Source organism: Ruditapes philippinarum, unplaced genomic scaffold (assembly GCF_026571515.1).
Source record: "Ruditapes philippinarum isolate M1 unplaced genomic scaffold, ASM2657151v2 ctg20205_1_1_1_1, whole genome shotgun sequence".
In the NCBI taxonomy this organism is placed as follows: domain Eukaryota; kingdom Metazoa; phylum Mollusca; class Bivalvia; order Venerida; family Veneridae; genus Ruditapes; species Ruditapes philippinarum.
This window is the reverse complement of record NW_026863790.1, coordinates 25,096-46,317: the sequence shown is the minus strand read 5'-3', so window position 1 is coordinate 46,317 and position 21,222 is coordinate 25,096. Positions and strand designations below refer to the sequence as shown.

Sequence of the window (21,222 nt, the reverse complement as noted above, 5' to 3'; positions counted from 1 at the left end):
TAGTAAAAGGTTTTAAAACTGGCTTACAAAATGCAAGATTGTGCACATTTTTTAGTTTTATGTAGATCTATTTCAAAGATTATAATATGTTCTTTAATATCAGTTGTTTTTTTTTTGTTTTGTTTTTTTAATAGAACTGATCGATGAATTCATGACGTGAAATATTCAATATCTATGTACATTAATTTATAGGTACCATGATATAAAAAGTAATTAAGATACAGCAAGGATATGTACGTGTATTTATCATATGCATCTTAAACATGATAATATATACGCTCCTGCAGAATTATATATAGTAATACCGTAGAATCTACACCTGTTAAATGTACATGTGTGCTGTGGAGCATCACACATGTCATCAAGGATAAGTATAAACAGTTTTATACGAGATTTACGTACATTTTTGCATGCATTCATACCCTTTGCTTAATTGAATTGATCAATAAAACAAATAATTAACAATAACAAAATACATTAAAGTGTTATCATAATTGTTGACCTGATAGGGTAAGACGGTTTTAACACCTTTTGAGAAGCTGGGTTGCACTTTGTCAATTATACGAATTAGCATTGTTTGCATACCTTGGCACGCGCTCCTTATGGTGACATTTTAAGTCGTTAATTTATGGTTAGTACTTTAAGACGATGTCACAAAAAAGGAACATAAAAAGACCTACAGCTAGGATTACTTCAGTTTGAAAAGAAGAACTTGCAAAGTGCATACACAACAGCTATCTATTATAATAAAGTTGCCAATTATTAAAAAAGAAAAATGGTGAAGAGAGGATATCACGTAATGGCAGTTCCAAAAAAGGTATGTATTGTTGAATTTTATTTGGTTTAATCAAAAGTCGTTTTTATTCGGAATATGCATGTAAGTGTACTTGCAATTATCTTAAAATGTAGACAATGAATTTTGAACTCGTTTTCATTTCCTAATTGATATTTTTTCATCTCATCTTTTTTTTCTCGCAATCACTGAAAATTTATTTTGTACATTGTACATGTATTTAAAAGTCTTCATCAATGGAAATATTACGGTTGCATTGAAAAATGCTAATGCATTATGGTATGACTTCGTTTACATGCAATCATCAAAGTCAGCATCACTCACCATTTTTTACGATTATGATTGTTATTTGGAGTTGTGGTAATATCTCAAGGACTTCACGTATATTGATGTTATTTAAGTTCACATGAAATAAAATTTATGTGCAATCACAATACCTCTTTATTAATAATTAAAGACAAAAGACCTAGCAAATCTCCAGTTTCAAGTTATGTCGAGAATTTAGCATTGCGTAAGACTGTTAAACAGTTTATAATCTAACGTTTCTTGCAGTAAAATTGATAGGAAATTTTTAAGCACATTAAATCATTATTTCATTTTCTATCGGCATCCCTGGGCTAAAAAATTTTTGTTTTGTCCACATGTATATGGTTAAATGGCGTATAATCTTCAACGAAAGTGGTTGCGAAACAGGAATGGGCAGACATGTCTACAGTCGAGATTAATCCTGTTTAACAAAAGAAGGATACCGCAATCAAACTATATTTAATTTGCTTTTATATTTGAACGGAAATTGCCGATTTTTGAAAGGTTCTTATTTTCATTAATATTGTCGTTTTGTTATATTTTTCACATATCTTTTCTTTTCCAGGGACTTGAAAACATTCGTTTGTCTTCATTTCGAAGCCTAAATAGCGAAGATTTCGATGTTCTTAAAATTGGATACCTTGGCGTAGAGGTCAGACGGCCACGTGCACAGAAACAGATACGGACAAAATCACAGGTGAAAAATGATTTAACCGAACAAGTCATAGATTACGTGCCAACACAAGCTCTTCAACAAATTTGTACTGAATATTCGGATCTAAGATCAGATTCGGAGTCCTCTTTAATGCAAGATATACAACCAGAGTTTTCACACCACAAGGGAACAGTTCAAAATGCACCACCAGAAAATGACTATGAAAAACCGATTGAAGTTTCTTTACCTAAAAGAGCAATTAACCCATTACATTGGTTTCAACTTGATGATACCGGATCAGATTGCACTAGTCTTGGTAGCGCAAGCATTGATACAACTTGGTCTGAAAGTTCAAAAGAAGAACTCAGTGAGAGTGTTTTAAAAAGATATTCTTATGCTGGGTTCTTTAGCAGTGAAGAGAGATTAACAGATACTGATTCTAAAGAGCTTCCAGATGCCCTTGAAACACCCTTTATTGACATGGACGATGCAGCAGTACACTATGATTGTGAAAGAACTCTAAATACAGCAACATGTACCGGTTTAAGCCATCCGATTGAAGACAATCGACTACGAATCATGAAAGTGCAAACAATGACTGATTTAAACAACGAAAATCATTATGCCAAGAGACAAAATGCAGAGTCTCTGAATAGTATTCTTAGTAACGTATTCGAAAATGACCTAGCAGGCAAAGGAAGATACAAAGATAACAATATCACGAGTTCTGGTAATTTTTCAAATGGAATATCAGAAGGAAATCTTTCAAGTCTGAACAAATTGGGACGTACAAAGAGAACCAATTCAGATGACACTGTTTTAGATATGCAAAAATATGTTATACAGAAGGAAAATATGTTTACGTACAATAAAAATAATTATAGTATGAAATCTTGGAACATGAAATGTTTCGATTGTAAGACAGTGAAAACGAATTCTAAGCTTGATTCATCAACCTCTTCTCCAGAAAGTGTTACTCCATATCCTTTAGATGATCTTTATAAAAAACGCCAGAATGCACCGACAAAAACAAGCGCTAATGTGGTGAGCCTTATTCTTTGTGGTTGTGTTAGAAGAAAGACAAAAATTACCAAGAAGTTTCGTACGGCAAGTAAGTGCTCAAAGAAAATTGGAGGCCGCATACCAACTGTAGGATTTACTTTGAGAAAATAATAATGACAACTTGACTTTACTTGTAAATATATTTGTTAAATAAATTTATATATATGAAAGCGTATGTAGTTGACTTATTGTTTCTTTAATGAAATTTTGAAAACATGTTTCTTATATGGAAAGTCTAGAAAGGGATAAATTCAGTTTTTAAAATAGGTAAGCTTTAAATTTTTGCACTTAAGGCTTACTGGTGATAATAGAAACAGACTGCTTAAGTAAATGTAAAATGAGGTTTGTCACGATTTCCCAAAAATAACATAATAATTCTTATTGATGTACGAACTTAAGTCCTCCCTAAATACTAGAAGCACCATGGTAGATAACTTGTATCATCTATTGATCCTTTGTAATACGCACCGCTATATATACATGTTTATGCCCTAATAATGCAAGGGCTGTGTCGTACACCCACACCCCATTTTTAATTTCTTCTAAATGGAGTCTCCTGCTACGATTATATACTTTGATGAAAAATTATAATGATAAAATGAACGAAACAGTTTGCATTTAGCGATGTGAAGCTGCTGGTTTAAAAAAGAACGAACGAATGAATGAATAATAATTATAATATTGTCATCCTGTAACATAATGTTATAGTTTTTTTAATAGCCTCTTTGACATGTGATTGATATGGGTCCTTTAAAGTGGCCTGCCTCCAGATGAGGAAAATAATTCTTCAACAATTCAAGACACAAGATATATATTTACAGTTCAATAAATGTGTAAATTAACAATGAAGGTGAAACTGAAATAGATATGTGAAATCATCACTGTGTTGAGTGTCTTACCAGTGTGTACAAGGCGCATAAACCTGATTATGTTCACATCCTTAGCATACGCACTATATGTATATCCAGGAATTTACATAACCGAGAATTATATCTTCATCTTATTTCATAACGCAGACTAGGGTCACTGTTGATGGTGCACTTCTCGTAACAAAAAAAGACTGTGCATTGCTTAGACGCCAAAGAAATTAAAGAGTAGATGATTACAATAGTATTTTGGCAAAAAAATTTGGAGAGGCAAATCAGTTCCAAGACTATTTTTTATCAAAATGTTAATATAGTTTAAGATACATCATGCTCAAATTATTATAACCATATTAAGAGTTTACAAAGAACAGATAATATTAGGTTACATTTCAAATACTATACGCTTTAGGTATAATGACAATATGAATGCATAGTACGTGTCATTAGAAAATGCAGCCATTTTAAAAACGACACAATTAACTTGACCAGTAATAGGGAATGCAGCTTCCGAAACACAGACTGTGCATTTTATTACTCAGATCAGACAAATTTAGTGAGAAGTTCCTAGATTTCAATAAAATTCTGGAATAAAATTATTGTACCAAAAGATGAGCATAGTATATGTTTATCAAACAGGTTGAGAGGAAAGCTGTTCGATATCTTCTTAATGAATATTGATAAACAAGTAACATTTATTATGGTGGTACCATCTGTCTACCTGGAATGTTAGCCTTATATGGCCCATCATCAAATAATACAGAATAAATCTAGGATGGAATTATTATTTGTCGAAGAAGTTACCATTAATAGATAAAAAAAAATAACGATTATTTAAAATAAAGTTTGACTAAACATAAAAAATAGTTCTGTAAAGAACTTAATAAGAGTCCCAAACACCTTTGTTCAGATAAGTACAAGGGAATGATTTACATTGTATGGTCAATTACTGCTAATGTACTGAAGTTCTATTCAATCAGGGTCTTTCAAATATTTTATTTGAAAGACCCTGATTCAATATTTGCCAGTTATCATTCAGTAAAAATATAAAAATTTGATAAACATTTCCACATGAATTCAAAGTGTCTGTTGAGTTCAAATGGTTAACAAAACTATCAGTTTATATTTGTAAAATGCATTTGTGCTAATCGGATTGTTAAAACTTGTAGAATTCTTAAAAATATGCCATATTTTGCTGTCAAATTTATGTGAAAAAAAAACACTTGAAAAAAGCCAGAAAAACAATAGCAACAACACGAAAAAAAAGACACCACAACAAAAAAAACATAAAATATGATAAACAAGATTAACAAGGAAAGGCGTTCAATGAACAGAAAAAAAGCGGTGTGGTACTGCGAAACCGTATTCCGTTTTTTAAGAACGGCATTTAACCCAATTTACGCAACGTTTCGGACATGTGCTACATACGGGTTCTTTTCAACTAAATTTCCAACATGGGTCGCATGCACAATCCTGGGTACACATATTTTAACTGTACATTTGTATTATTTATATATCCTTTAAAATTGTTATGTTTTGATATAAATTGAAACTTTATCTTTAATCTTATGTAGACGGTACAATTTATTGTGAAAGATTAAGGGAGAAAAAATGAGTAAAGTAACACGTGGGAAGCGGGTGGGGTGTTCAAATTGCCAAACAATACTTAGCAATTGTTCATTCATGATTAATAATCTTGCATTGATACCGTGTTTATTGGTTTGAATCACTGTGGTCCGATTCCTTGAATCCTGTTTGTTAAAATGTTTAAATACGATCACGAAAATTTTTTTTTTTCTATTTCCAACTGGAACCTTTGGATACTGCAGGGTCTAAATTATTAAGGAAATTGACACCTGTAATATATATGTTGCTTTAAATATAGACACATGGATTATAGCTGGACATGCTAAATCATGGCAAACCCGGCATTTTCACCAGTATGTAACACAGTGATGTCATTAAATTTGAGTTTATAATACATTTATGCCTTGTTCTCATATTTTCGTGGCGTCATTTCCGGTCGTGAATGACAGCTCGTGCATTTGATTGGACTCTCCAAAAAGCAGTCAAGTTCTTGCAGACACTAATTTCTATCAATTACTACCGTTAAATAAATGTTGAATGTCAAAAGATTTTCATGTTCTCTGTCAATGTCATTTCGATTTCGAGACGTTTCGGCCCCAAGACATATCGGCCCCAAATTACCCAAGACGTTTCGGCCCCAGACGTTTCGGCCCTTTACCAAATCGGCCCCAGAATAAGTACTGTGTTTTAAATTTCATGGTTATAATAATCATAAATGACAATTTTCATGAAGTGGAACGCCAATTTCCAAGTACCTTGAAAGATTTACGAAACGTCTTATATATTTTACGTAAAAGATTAAATCTTTACTAAAACCATCAACGATTAGATACTTGTTGCAATTAATGTTAACTTCAATGTTTATGTATACATGTATCTCATAATAAATAGCTACTTGTAATTATTTCCTTGATATTGAAAAATCTAACACATTTAATTATCAGGTAAGGAAAGTTAGTTGTTCATGCACGTGAAAATCGAAATATCCGGTCATGTAATTTTACAATGAAAAGAAAACAGAAGCCATAATATCTATAATTCTTTTGTCACTGTCAACATTGTTTGATTAAACTTTTTAATAAATATATAGCAGGTACATTTATGATTTGGTTTCAGTCTTTCAATCACTTTTATAACATCTAGCATCTATCATTATCTAATAACAATAAAAATTAAAAATAATATCAGAAGATTATAGCAAACCTTTTTTTAATCTTTTGAAGTTTTTCTCTGATATTACTTATATAAAGCTATAAACAGTTTATTAGTTATTACTTGAAAAAAATAGGTAGGCCTATAGTTTAATTAAGATAAAAAATAATGTTTTCTAAGGAATAATTGTAATTAACTTTTATTAATCAAGAAGTTTTAGTGGTATGTTTTATAAATTAAGGATTAACCTGCCTTTATTGTTTGTTACACCTTTAAAAACATTAACGTATTTCTAAATAGTTCAAGAAGTCAAAAGATAATAAATAATTATTTAAAGAATTAAAGGGTTTCATAATTGTTTAATTCAATAAATTGTTGTTAATTAGTTTAATTAATTGTCTGTATGCTTTATTTACCAAGAGTCGTGGGCATTTCTAAAAATAGACCAGTGACGTATGATGACGTCACAGGAACAAGCATGGAAATTACCAGAAAATGTTGAACTATTTGTATTTTGCACTGTCATGATCTTTTATGCATCTCTTAAGACTTATTTCCGATTATCTAGCTCATTTTATATAGGTACCATTTTGCATTCACATGCATTTTGCTTTTCCTTGAGTCGTGGCTAACATGTATGTCAACAGTAGTGTAAGAAAACATTTGTCAAATCTCAGTGAACTATTTCAAGTTACCTAACCAATTTATTAAACATCATTATATGACTAGAAACTTCTATCTTTAGCGATTTAGAGTCAGATTTGATTAATTTATTCGGTACTTAACAGTCTTCAATAAGATCTATTAGAGTTTGTAATGAAACTAAAATAAAACATCAGGGCAACTTTCATTCTGCCTTCAAAATCTTTTATACATTAACAAAATTGTAGCAACAATTGCAAATGATATTTTAATAAAGCAATGTGGTTTTCAAATGTATCATATACCGTTCATTTTGCTTTATAAACAAACATAACTAGTTGCAAAAAGACGGAGATACAACAAATGATTTCAAAATTTTATTCAAGTTGGATAATGGATCGATAATAGATATAATGATGCCGGTGACCAAGTGTTAGTTTATATTTCAATTAATAGTTCAGTGAGACTTTCTGTGGGCCCAATTTTGGCGCGAAATTAAGTCGCACCTGTTCCAAACACCGGAAACCAGTAGGTTGTTGATGTTGTTGTCAAAAAATGTAAACAAACCGTACAAATGGCCAAATTATTCGATTATTAGGCCAAAAAAAAAAAAATTGTTTGTTTAGGGTAACCTTCCCAAAATTGCTAGGTAGGGTAGGTAGGGATTTTTTTTTATTTTTTTTATTTTTTTTTTCAAAATCTATCTTAAGTTCGGAGCGTTTTCTTGCACATGGCAGTCTTTCCTACACTACTGTCATTGCCTGACTTTGTATTATCATATTTTATCATATATACAATAATTCTGATTAAAATCTGCATAGCTTTAATGCCATTTAATGTTATTTCAATATTGAATAAAGACAATATACTCAAACATGTGTTAATTTTGATGTTTGTTAACTAAAGGCACTACTTTAAAGTTTGACTCTAACATGAACAGCAAACAGTGCAGATTCTCATCAGCTTGCAAGTCTGCTGATCTGTGTCTATATTGGTTGCAAACAGCAGATCAATCCTCTGCTAGCATTGTAGGAGTTAAGTACAATAAAAGACCTAAAATGACATGCTGTGATCTGGGTTTCAAAGTTTTAGTTCAAAAATCTAGACGTTGATAATAGTTCATGTGTTAAATACTGCACATTTCATTGAATTAAAAATTGTAGTGCTGACATATTGAAGCTCTTACAGTATTGCAAAGTGTATATTTTGACACTATGGTACAATTTAACAAAGTCTATAATTTTGACTTGCAACTTTGATACACTGGTTCACATAAAAAGTGCAAACACTTCTATTTGTAAAAAGACACCCTTGTCAATCAAATACTGTTTAATTCAATCTGATACATACATGTATACATCAACATATCAAAGACAATAGCTTTTTGATGAAATGAGAAAAAGTCACATACAGAGACATTGAACAATTGCTAAAAGAATTAACCATGGGTAAGTTGTAAATCAATGGTAAATTTTTAAGATCTCCCATATCCTAAAGCACCAAGAATCAAACTCTAACCCTGGACCAAAGGGTCTGAAACAAGGGTATTCAAATCCTTGGTTTAAACACGTGTTGCACACAGGAAGCACAGTTCTGAACGACCTTTTTAACTCTTTATCTATATCTGCCCCACTTTCAGCACAGTAATAGCAAGTATCAAGCTTGGCTAAGGAAGAACTGTAAAAAGAAGTTTCTACTGGGATAGAGCACTCTATGTTTAGTCTAACCAATGCAGTGCCATTAAGGCTATTGTCTGGTGGGGTCAGTGGTGATCCACATGTATACTGGTACTCTGATAAAAGGCAAGCTAGCTGAAGATCCTGTGTTCTCGAAAATTTGACCTTGCTGTAAATAATTCTAGGTTTATCACATTCATCACATGTGATTACTGATCTTGCATTTTGTCCAGTAAACATAGATGCATCCCCCTTCAGTTTTGGATCATCTGGTACTAAGTTTTTTGACTTGGAACCATCTGTTTGTTTCTTTGTCCTGTTAGAAGTGGTCTGGATTGGTGCTTCTGCTCCAACTGGATTTTCGTCTTGATTTATCCTCGTCTTGGGTTTGTTCAGGGTAGGTCTGTCTTTCTCAGATGTCTCTGTACCATAGACAGTTTCAAATTTTTCATAATGTTCACCATCATCTGCTAAGGTTGGATCAGGGATGAAGTCATAATTTTCCTTTGGAGGCCGACAGCATTCTATGTCTTGACACTTCTTTATCTGGAAAATATAATGACGCTGACGGCAGTGTTTCTCAAGCCAGGCTGTATATGATAATACCTTGCTGGTATGTAGTTTCACAAGTTTGGTCAAATCCAGATCAGGAAACAGGTGATTTGCATGTCTAGAGAGCAGATCAATTTCTTCCTCTCCAAGTGACGATCTGACCTTTACTGGCTCTCCTTTAAGGGAAAGTCGGCGAAAACGGCTTTCAACAATCTGCAGTGGTATTTCAATGGAAGAAGCCCACTCATCTTTGAGATCAGGTGTCTTGACTGCAGCTTTCCTGATACTATCCATTGAGTTACAGGATCTCAAAACTTTTTCTATTGCCTCGCTGCATTCACTTCGAGATAATGTACAATTCTGCAAACCAATGTTAAGGATTGACATCATTCTTTCACAAGGATTTGTCCAACTATGTCCAGGGGCACATCTTGCAGCAGCATAGAAATCCAAATCAAGCTCTTTGAAAATACAAATGGCTGCTACTTTCACACTTTTAAGATTGTTTCGGTGGTCAGAACCTCCATCTGTGAACTTCAGTATGACAGATGGTTTGTTTTCTAAGTCTTTAACTTGCTTTACTATCGCAGTGGCATGTCTCATAGGCCCTGAAGCCTGGAACACAGAATCATTCATGAATACAGTCACTACTCCTTTGTAAAAGGACCCTTTAATGTCTTGGGGTATTTCACAGTGAAGATAAACTGAGGGTGTTAAATTGCCTTTCTGATGAAGATCATGGTCGCATGCAGCCAATGTGGTCCCAGTTGGTATTATAGTTTTCTTCCCACGAACTCCTGTGGATATGTGCACATTAGGCTCACCAATTGGTACTTTGGCTTTATCATCACAGCAGAACAGTGCGGTAGTCTCGGCATGTTTGATGGCAAATTCCCTCATGTACTTCCATAATGCATTACAGTAGTGATCATCTGGATGAGATATCCTAAGCTGTCTTTGCTGTATCTTGTACTGCACATTTATTCTGGATGTGAAGTTTAGAGCTTGATGGCAGTAAGGATTTCTGGGTGTGAACTGCAGTCGTACAAGAGATTTTGACGGAATGTTAGTTCCTTCTGGACATCTTTCTTTTGTCTGTACTATTAAGTCACCCAAAGAGAGGAAATGAGACAAATGGGCTACATTATGCCGGCGTTCATCAGCAGCAGTATATTCTTCTACAAGTTCAGCCATTTTGGTAAAGAAAAAGTCATATGTTTCTCCTTGACGACCTTTATTTAGATGTCTGAGATCAGCAACTAGCCCAGTTTCTCCCATGAATATCAACCGGAGTCTCTGTTGCATTTCAGGGTTTGAAGCTGCTGATGAATCTAGAGGCTAACTCTTTATAAAGCAGATCAACAACAGCAGGTTTCACTGTGGCAATGTTACTAAATCTTGCTCTGAAATCTCGCTTCATTGCTCTGGTATGGAACTCTGGGAGTTTGGGTTTAATTGTAGCCATAGCACTAGCAATCTGTGTTGCCTTTTCAGAGTCACTACGGTCAGTGGGGACTTTGAACAGACAAAAACATGTGGTAACAGAACCCCCTGGACAGTATTTGAAAATGTCTACATTAACTGAAAACTGTATACGGTCAAAGAACCTTGCACGCTGCATTTGATTTTCAAACCTACTGTTTAAATGAGTATCTTCATCAAAAAAAATGGGTTTATGAAAATCTGAGACATTAAGAATCTTGTCCAATAATTTGTATTCTGGCTTAACACCAGTACAAGTAGCATTTACAGTCCAAACACTAACCCACTCTGCTACTGGTCTGCATGGATGGTCTAAGTTTTGGTTAGTCTGTACCTTTTTATTTTGACTTAACAAATAAAATATATGACATTAAGCACTCTGCTAAGTCTTTTATATCATTGTGAGCTAGCTCCCATGCTGGAGATGATCGCATGACTGGTCTAATGCACAAGCTCATCAGCACTTCAGCGTGTTGTTGCAGTTGCTGCGCTTCAAGGGGCTGCGACTTCTGCTTTTTTCTCCGGTATTCATTGTATCCCTGGAAAACAAAATCAATGTTGATATTTACATGAAGACCTATGCCACTGGTGCAAACATTTATTAAATAGATTTTAAGTACTGAATCCATAGGATAACACTGTTTTAATAGTTTGCTTTTATCATTTTATACTGAGGCAATAATGTATTGCAGAAATACCAAAGTTCTGGAAAGGCATGATTCTTCGAAAGCAATGACAACAAACTGCAATGGTAACTGCTACACTGCTCATGCCTACTAGCACTGGTTTAAGCGGTTTTCAATTTTCAAAGCAAAATATGTTGAAATCAATGGTCTTACATAAAGGACCAGAAAATGGTCTAACATAAAAGACCAGAAAATGTATCAACATAAAATGATGTACGTTTGTTTCGTTTGTTTGGGTTTTACGCCGCTTTGAACAATAATTTTTCAGTCTGACATATCACTGGACAATTGCTGTTGTGAAGTGTTTAAGTTATTGCAAGGGGTTATCTCTAAAAATAGAGTGTTATTTTAATGTTTGATTTCAATGGTACCTCAAAGTCCTGAAAGGCTGTAGGAATTGGTTTCACACCTTTCTCACGCTGACTTCTCTCATTTATGACCGTATATTGGTTGGTTATGTACCATAGAGCATTGGTCAGAGCCTGAAAGTTAAATAATATCAAAAATTAAACACTTCTGAATATTAAAATAATAAAAACAATCTATGTCTTATTTTCATTTAATATCAGATATTGTAAAATGCACTGCATCAGTAGCTCAAGAATAAATCTTTGGTAAACTTTTAAGTTCTGACATATGAACAAAGGGTTAAGCCGTCACCCACAATCCTAGATATATGGCCGTTTCAGCCTTGCTTTTTAAATACTTAATGTTCTACATATACATTTCATTAAAAAAGGATTCATAAATTTACAAAGAGTGATATTCTGATATACTTTTAATGTTCTGAAACTACTCTCAAATTAAACCGGATGTCAGACATGAACAGGCCTCACGGTAAAAACAACTTTCATGACAAATATTTTCTAAATTTAGGTTCCTGAGTCTATAGGATGAAACACACAAAAATGGTTTTGATTGTATTTTAAATATTAAAAGCAAAATTAAAGTTTAGGCAAGAATGCATGAATATGAAACACCAGATGGTCTTTGTCAAGAGGTCCTTTCTGCTTTTAAAAGTGTAGTTAGGTACAAAAATGGAGCCATCTCATTTGAGATTGTGTCTTTGGAAATCTTCAGGCATTTGTGCAGTCTGATCAAGGCCCACTATGTTATATTTTTATATATACTGCTCAGACAAAGAAACAATATTTATTTTTATTTTAATAAACAATGAAGCAATTTCTAATACCAAATTCTTCACTATGCATGTGCAGGATGTCTCCGAACTTAACTTTAAAAAAAAGAAACTTTAAATGAAGATTTCTGAAGAAACAGTTTCATGCAATGTGGCTCCAATATTTGAAGTATTAGTGTATTGTTAATAGACAGAAATTGTGTTGTTCTAGTATAGACACAGAAGAAGCATTTAAAACATAAAAGCATTTGTCATTAAACATTCATTGAAAGTAAAGATGTTTGTATTTGTGCAGATAGAAAACCAATCCCAGAGATGACACACTACTACAGTATTAAACATATAAAAGTACATCTACAGTGCTAGACTCTATACTAAGGCTATTCCACACCAAAGCTATAATACTTAACCAGTTCTCCAGTCTAATATCCCTGGAAAAACAATATTCAGATAGCATTCAAATATTTAACAAGCCTCCTGAATATGCACTGAATTTTTTGTGCATTTGCTTTACACTTAAAACTACATATGCATGTAAATGACACTTGATACTACATATGCATGTAAATGGACAGCAAACAGTGAAATTCTTGTCAGATCAACGTGATCTCGGTTTACACTGATTGCAAAGTGCTCATAAATTGGTTCCATTTTATAATATGCTAGTAAAGCTTAAATGTTTCTTAAGTTTGAATGTAGAAACTGAAATGCTGGTGTAACTGCTGGCAGCTTTCTACTCTGCCTTGGGTGCTTTACACACTTAGTATATAGATCAATAATCTTCTGAGGGTGTCAACCACATCAGAGAAACAATTAGCCACAGTCGTGCATTTTACTGTTTTCAATGCTTTTCATAGTTTTATTTAATACAGTAGTACTTCAATGATAGACTGAACTGTCAAAAGAAAAGTAATTGATGACAATTTACCTGTGTGACATATTGGCCTTCTGTTGTTGGTTCATAGAAGAACAACTTTCTTGACACCATCAGATCAACCAGATTGTTGTATAGCTCATCTTTTCTTGAGAGTGACCCAGAGGAAACACCAGAGCTATATTTAATAAAATATTTATTGAGCCATGCATTTAAATTTTAAGTGGAAAATGTCTTCGTTAATTTTCCCTAATTTCTGGCAGTGTATATCTGGGGTTTTCCTTATACAGTTTGCTGCCTTGTGTAGCTTAGTTTGCCCTGGATATTAAACAAAAAGATTCATGTTCAATCCCAGTCCAACACCATCAAATAATGGTATCAATATAGAATCCGACAACTTGGCATATCTTATGCAGGGCTGTCATAAGATTGTGAACAGTAAAAACATTGTTAATATATGTCACAAAACTGTCAGTCATACTCAGTTCAATGTTATATATTTACCTTGATCTTTTTTAATGGGGCAGTGGCAACAGCTTTACTATTTTCCATCAAGACTTCAAAAGCATTTGTTCTTTTTTCCACACTGGTATTGCTGGTCTGCGCATGAAATGTTTCCTCTGTTTGAGGAACACACTGTAGCTGTATGTATTTTGTACCCGGAAACTGAAAATAAAAGTTCTGAAAAGTAATATATAGTAGGACATCAGTGTTCACTGAATATTGTGTCTTAGTATCTATAGAAGGTTGGGAATGCACTACGCACAAATCTATAAAAAAAACTATCTTTGCAGTATTCCTGTTTTTCACTTAAATGCAATGGTTGTTTTCACCTGTTAAGATCTGCTTTGTGTTGCAAAGTTGGGAAATTTTATATTTAATTAATATCTAGCTTTCTCATACTTTAAATATTAAAAACATGTTGCAATGTTAGACAGAAAAACTACTTCATTGCTTTTTTCCATCTCTTACCTGGCTGAGCAGAATGCCAATTGGCATTTCATAGATGTCAGAAAAAGTGTCATCTAAAATTGTCCATGGCCCATCTGGAAAAAAGCAAAGACTAGATCTCAATAACACACATGGAAAATGGGATACATTTGTGACGGTATGAAACAAAATAATGCACAGCACAGAGTCAGACTCCAAGTCTGGCTAAAAATTTGTTTAGTAGTATGCAAAAGAGGATGAAAAATTACACTGGAACAGCTTTGCAGGTCTCCGGAACAGCTTTGTACATATGTCATCTGACCTGTGGCTATACTTAATACTCAAGTCCACTTGATTTTCAGTGGGACTACGGTCTCATTTGCCTCTAACTACTCTAACTGGTTTAATAAATTGCAACACTTTTAATTTTCCAGTCAAGCTGAAATGTGTAACTTCTGTGTCATTTTCATTTTAATGTAACTGTTGATTCATTTTGAAGTGTGGCACAGGACATATCAAAACAGCTTTTCAAATTTTAAATATTAAAAGCAATGAAAACAAAATTAATGAAAGATAGAAAATAACAGACTCGATTTTAATGCATCTTTACATATCAAAGCAGTATTAAATGAAAGGAATATTACATGCATGCTATTCACAGCCCCTTTAATAGTAGCACCACGTTCAGCAGCATTTCAACTGCACGACTTATCATGTCAAGATAACTGAACAGGCCTGAATAAAATATTCCCCTAAGTGGAAGGCAACTATGCAATGTCGAATACATGAAAGAAATCTGTCTTTTGTTTATAGCATGCAGCTTGTGTTTTAATATTGACTCTGACATTGAATTCAAACTTCGAACCATTTATCTTTGACGGTACCTTCATTTTTGGAAAGGGAAACTTCCATTAACCCATCGAGATGACATCGCATTTGGCTCTCAAGTTTTGAAAATGTCATCTGAGAGTCTAACACCCGGAAACATCTCAACTCTGCCGCGTGTTCGCATTTCTTCCTATAAATATTTAATACAGACATTCCGCAGTCAATTTTTCGCCATGTTGCTTGTTATAACAGCCAGTTTCCGATAGCGTGATTTTCATTGGACCGCAAAACTGCACGAGCCAATCAAAACATGTATAACAAAAAAAGACCGATCTAAATCGTCTGAGCGTTTTACGACAGCGTCTCAAGCGTTCAATTCGCATTTATCCGCCCTTTGAAACTCTCTATTCGCTAACGAATATTTTTTTGCCCAGAAACGGAAAAAAATAGTTAGGGTCGGCGCATTTTTATAGGTAGGGTCGGGTTACCCGAAACAGACATATTTTTTTTTTAGGCCTTACAGTATTTACAACTTTTTAACAACAAATTATAAGTAATATATATAATTAAAATACATTTTTAACCATACAAAACGTCATCTACGATTTTAACCCACCCATGACTCAAGGAAAACCCACGACTTAAGGAAAAGCAGCCATACTATATAGTAGGGCCGAAACGTCTCGCGGAAAAGGGCCGAAACGTCCAGGGGCCGATTTTTCTACTGGGGCCGATTTGGTTTGGGGCCGAAACGTCCTGTTTCCGTCATTTCAATTATAATTTTTTCTTTTCTCATTTTAATATGTTATTTTCAACTACACCGCAACAAAAAAGAACCTGAAAACGTATCTTCGCCTAAAAATTCATCACCGCGACTTGTGCCTAACTTAAACCAATGTCCCGAAATAATTTGAGTGATGTCCCGAAATAATTTGAGTGCTGTATAGAATTTGAGCGTGTGCAATGTAACTACCGAAACGAGGCCATCCAATCAAAATCCCCGAAAATATGAGACAGCTTCCGAGCGACACAGATTACTGATAGTGAAAGTAGAAAGATTAGGATTTCTTACTGAAATAGTTTATTTTCGTATTTTAAACGGTTCCCTTTTGTTTGTCATAGTTTTTACTCACTGTTGATGTTTTTTGTCTTCCATTTACTATTAATTAAAAAACGGTGGCTTAAATTTAAAACATTAAACCCCCGAAAATACGGGTCAAGGGCATAGTGTATTAATTAGTAATTGTGTTACAGACCTTTTATATAGACCAATTCACTTTAATAGGAGCATTTAAAGATTTTCACATGTTTTAAGTTTAACCTTCCATTAATTGTTACGTTGTTATTTTTTCCAGAAAGGGTATATCCCAGTCAGCACTCCCTTACAGACGATCAGTTCCAACAGTAAGTAGAAAGCTCTTGAATAAATCCCATGAAAATTTGTTTTAAAATAGGCTTCATATTACATTTATTAATTCATATTCAGCAATTATTTGATTGGATTGGTAAATTATGAGAAGATTTGAACCAAAGCCAGGTTTGAAGCAGCATTAATTGCCAATCAATTTCAAATGTAAAAGTATATGCACTCCCTGTCATTGAAAATGGGGTGTACATTTCAAAATTTACCAGTACACCTGAAGTTCAAACATGAAAACGTTTAGGCTAAACACTCCAAGGCTTTTCGTTGTTTTTTATTCATTAAATAAAATTATCCTGTTAAGATCTCGCAAAAAAAATTGTTAAGATGTTAGGTAATTAGTGAATTGTGCCAGCATGTAAAGTTTCTTATTATTTCAGTGGTTGAAACTGACATCAGAAGATGTTCAAGAACAGATTTTTAAGCTGGCAAAGAAAGGATTGACTCCTTCACAGATTGGTAGGTAGCATTTATTATCTGTGCACTTGGAAAATAATTTTGTTGTCCTACCTTTTAAGATTGATACACTGAGGAGGGACTGTGTCAGAGTATAGTAAAGATATTCAAATCTGGGTACTTCTTAGTTTAAATCAAATACTTCTCACTGCAGGGTTCTAATTCTGCCAGGATCTTAGAATTTTGTCATGGTTGGAAGCAAGAAGATTGTTAGTAATTCACAGATAAGTTGGTGGGTTGGGGAGTTTAGAGTTTAAGTCATACCTGGGGCTGTTAAATTCTTCCATGTTAAGAATCTAGTTACTGGTCGGTGGTTGAAAACCTGGTATAATCAGTGTTACCTATTGGGTTTTGTCTTTTAGTTATACCAGAACTTTGCTATATTATCAAACTTAGCTGAACTGAAATAAAATTAGTTTTTGTTTTGGCTCACTCAGAATTTATGCCAGATTTGTATTAAAAGCAAATGTGCAAGTATATGAAGCAGCCTAATTCTTGATAAGACTTAAATAAGATTTTGTAATTATTTTTATCATTCTGTAATTCTTTTCAATTCAATTATGAAATATAATTAAGTAGCTGTTTCTAGTTTTTGTGGAGTGATAAATTATTGTAAGTTTTCCTTAATTCTGTTTTTGGACTAAGTTGTGCCAAAGTAGTGCTCTTGACAAGGAAATGAAAAATTTCTATGCCTTATTTTAGGTGTGATTTTGAGAGATTCTCATGGTGTGGCTCAAGTGAGATTTGTCACTGGAAACAAAATTTTGAGAATCTTGAAGGGAAAGGGTCTTGCATCGGACATCCCAGAAGATCTCTATTACCTGATCAAGAAAGCTGTCAACATCAGAAAACATTTAGAAAGAAACAGGAAGGTACATTCATTTAATGCATATGAATTACAAAATGACAGATGATGCATATAGATGGTATTTCAATTTATTCGTCTACACTCAGCATTTTAAGCAGCATTTTTTGTTTCACCCATTTTAGAGTCTTTGCTAAAATGCATATTTTTGCAGCTTTGAGAAGTGAAATATTTTTGGTTCTTGCGTAATGTTTTCTTGCAAAAATAAATTCCAGACAACTATTCACTTTAGTTACTTTGAAATTGAAATGTTGCAGGTAAGAGAAATTTGAATAAAACTATACAAATGTAGCCAACAGTCCACTGCAAAACATGAGTGACCTGGTCTTTGTGGGATTTTGTCAAACTTTCATGGTTATAGGAGGAGTCCTCCTTTAACTATTCAATTTTGTATTACATCTCAATATAAACTATCTGTCTCCCTGAAGTAGTATGACATTGTGCCAAAATGTAGCTCAGTATTAAGACTGCTAAAACAACATTGTAACCACTGTATTGATTTCTTCAATGTTATTGGAACTGATTAGCCAATAGAATTTACACTTCTGATTGAATCTATGCATTTCGAATTGGCAAATTGGAAAAAGTAAAAATTGATATGCTGTAGAAAGCATTTGATTTTAGTCAGTATTAGTTAATTGAATACTTGTGTTAGTTCATAGCACAGCATACCATATCATATCTAACCATAGCACTGAACCATGGTCAACAAATGAAGTAAGTATGAAATTTTTATTACTACAATGTAATATTGTTAACTTTCAGGACAAGGATGCCAAGTTCAGACTGATTCTTGTAGAGAGCAGAATTCACAGATTGGCCAGATACTACAAGACCAAGAGAGTTCTGCCACCAACCTGGAAATAGTAAGTTCTGCTCCCCTAAATTACCACACATAAGTATGTTGCTCTTTGTTAATATGATGTAAAAAAAGTTGGTTGTCCTTCTATAGCCAACGCCCATGGTGTAACACTTGGATAAAGTTTTACATTATAATGTATAACTTGTTAACTCGGTGTAACACTTTGATACGGTTTTACATTAAAATGTATAACTTGTTAACTAACTGAATGTTCACTTGAAACTTCAATCATGTAGATCGGTCTCCCAATAACTAGATTTGCATGGTTATATAATACCACTTTGAACCACTGAAATTATTCACACATCTTGAGGGTCATGTTTTAGATGGTCTTATTATTAGCTTGCAGACTAAGGCCTTTAAGTTGAACATTGATAGTGAATGTACATACATAACTCCTGCTTGGCTTTTGTTTAGTTTAGTATGGAGTGTAGTTTGCTACACTATTGGCAGCTTGAGTTCTGCACTGGTACTTAAAAAAATAAAGTTGATATATGAAGAAAAGTTCGACATTATTATACCTTTCGTACATTAACAGAATAGTGTCAAAAAAATTTTGTCTTAATATGGTAACAGTAGACATACATGTTGTCATTGGAACAGTGTCTTATTTAGGACGGGGGATGGGGGGGGGATTCACTCATATTTTTGAGAATTCCCATCTATTTTTGAGGCAGGGGGGGAAATTTTACATAGAAAAAGATCAACAAATGTAATAAATTCTCACTTTTAAATTAAATGTTTTTGGAATCCTAGAAAAGCCACTGTTGGAACCAAAAAACTTTATACAGTCCAACACGAGTATTCAAAGATAATCTGAAGTACCGGGGACTGAAAATTTACTTCGAATAATCAATGGGTTAAAATAATATTTTGAATTTTCAAGTTAATGAACATAATTTATCTGAAAAGGACATTGTTTAATCTTCTGGTAGTGAGTAGGATTAGCCTTTGCCCTTAGTATAGAGAACATCCACGCTGTAGCAAAAAAATTATATATTGAGATTGAAATCTGGACTGTTCCAAACTGCTCCAATTTTTAAAGCATGGCAAATCTTTGGTAAAAATTTAACAGGTTAAGCTAGGCATCTAGTTTAGATTATAATAAAGTAAATGTTATATAACCTTTAAATGTAATAGTTAGTTTCGGGATAAGTATTAAGATGACTTTTCACAGTAAGTGAGATTGCAGATTATTTTCTGTTAGTAAATTTGGATTTATTATTTGTGTGAATTGTTGCCAAGATTCTATTCATGACTTTGTTTGTTATTTTCAGCCAATCCGCCACTGCTGCAGCTATGGTACAGTAAAGACTTTATAGATGTCGTACCTTGTACAGTCTCTCTAAATAAATGAAAAAAATCTGAATAGTGTTGATTGTTATATTGTGACAAATTAGTAACCTATACTCAACATCACTAATTCCGCGTCATCACTTATTTCATAGTAATGGCATATTTTTATGTGACCAGTGTTAAAATTGGTCAGAATTGAGATATTTTATTCAAACACCTAAACAACAAAGTTTTTGTGCAAAATATTTTAAATCTATAGATTTTTACGTAAAACAGAACAACATTTTCAAACTTCTGCAAAAAGCAACAATAGTCTGTTAAATTTGTGCATATGTCTGAAACGAGTATCATTTTCTAAATGTTCTTGTTTGTTGAAAAAATAAATTTTGAGTTACAATGTAAAGATACTTTTAATATTTAAATTGATGCAAAATAACATGTAGAAATTTTAACTGAAACATGAAAAAAAAACTGAAATAAAACACCATTACCTCGATTTAAATGATGACATCCTGTTTTCAAAATGGCCGACATGTGAATTAAAACTGATTTTGACCAAATATATTGTTGTTTCCTTGTGTCATACAGCAAAAAATACCTATACGTTACAGCTTATAACAATTTTTGTACTATAAGTTTCATATGTTGATTTCTTTCTTGCTTCAAAGTATACCAGTACTTAGTCTGCTGAAATAAGTGACACTTTCTTTTAAATATTGAAAGGGAACTAAAAATGTGACTGTTCAAGTAACAAACTACAAGGTATCCATGTGCTATTTCATGTTGGTTGACATGTACAGCTAAAACTGCTTGAGCTAGTTGGAAAACTTTAGCATGTAAAGTTGTTCACAAGAAAGGGGGGGGGGGTGGATTAATCTAGTTTTGTCAAGAGTTTTTGCCCTTGATTTAGTTAACATTTTGTGATGCTAGCTCAATATGTATTTGACAGTTCATGAAAGTTTAGCATATGAAATTATACACCTGATTGGGTTTTTTTATATGGATTAATTCAGTATTTGTAGTTAGTGCCCTTTAGTAAAAAAAATTAAGATCGCGTGTAGGTCAAAAATATATTTGATACATAGTCAAGAAAAATT

General features: G+C 33.3%; 2 protein-coding genes across 2 annotated transcripts; both read left to right on the top strand.

Annotated features, from left to right (window-relative positions):
• The first annotated feature begins 496 nt into the window (after positions 1-496).
• Positions 497-2,980, top strand: LOC132723346 (uncharacterized). The gene is made up of 2 exons (XM_060708040.1): positions 497-817; positions 1,665-2,980. Exons 1-2 carry the CDS (start codon positions 776-778, stop codon positions 2,925-2,927), a joined length of 1,305 nt encoding a protein of 434 aa, XP_060564023.1. The 5' UTR covers positions 497-775; the 3' UTR covers positions 2,928-2,980.
• A 2,068-nt stretch (positions 2,981-5,048) lies between these two features.
• LOC132723344 (small ribosomal subunit protein uS15) lies at positions 5,049-20,198 on the top strand. The gene is made up of 6 exons (XM_060708038.1): positions 5,049-5,156; positions 16,582-16,630; positions 17,027-17,105; positions 17,805-17,974; positions 18,733-18,833; positions 20,107-20,198. Exons 1-6 carry the CDS (start codon positions 5,134-5,136, stop codon positions 20,138-20,140), a joined length of 456 nt encoding a protein of 151 aa, XP_060564021.1. The 5' UTR covers positions 5,049-5,133; the 3' UTR covers positions 20,141-20,198.
• The last annotated feature ends 1,024 nt before the right edge of the window (positions 20,199-21,222 follow it).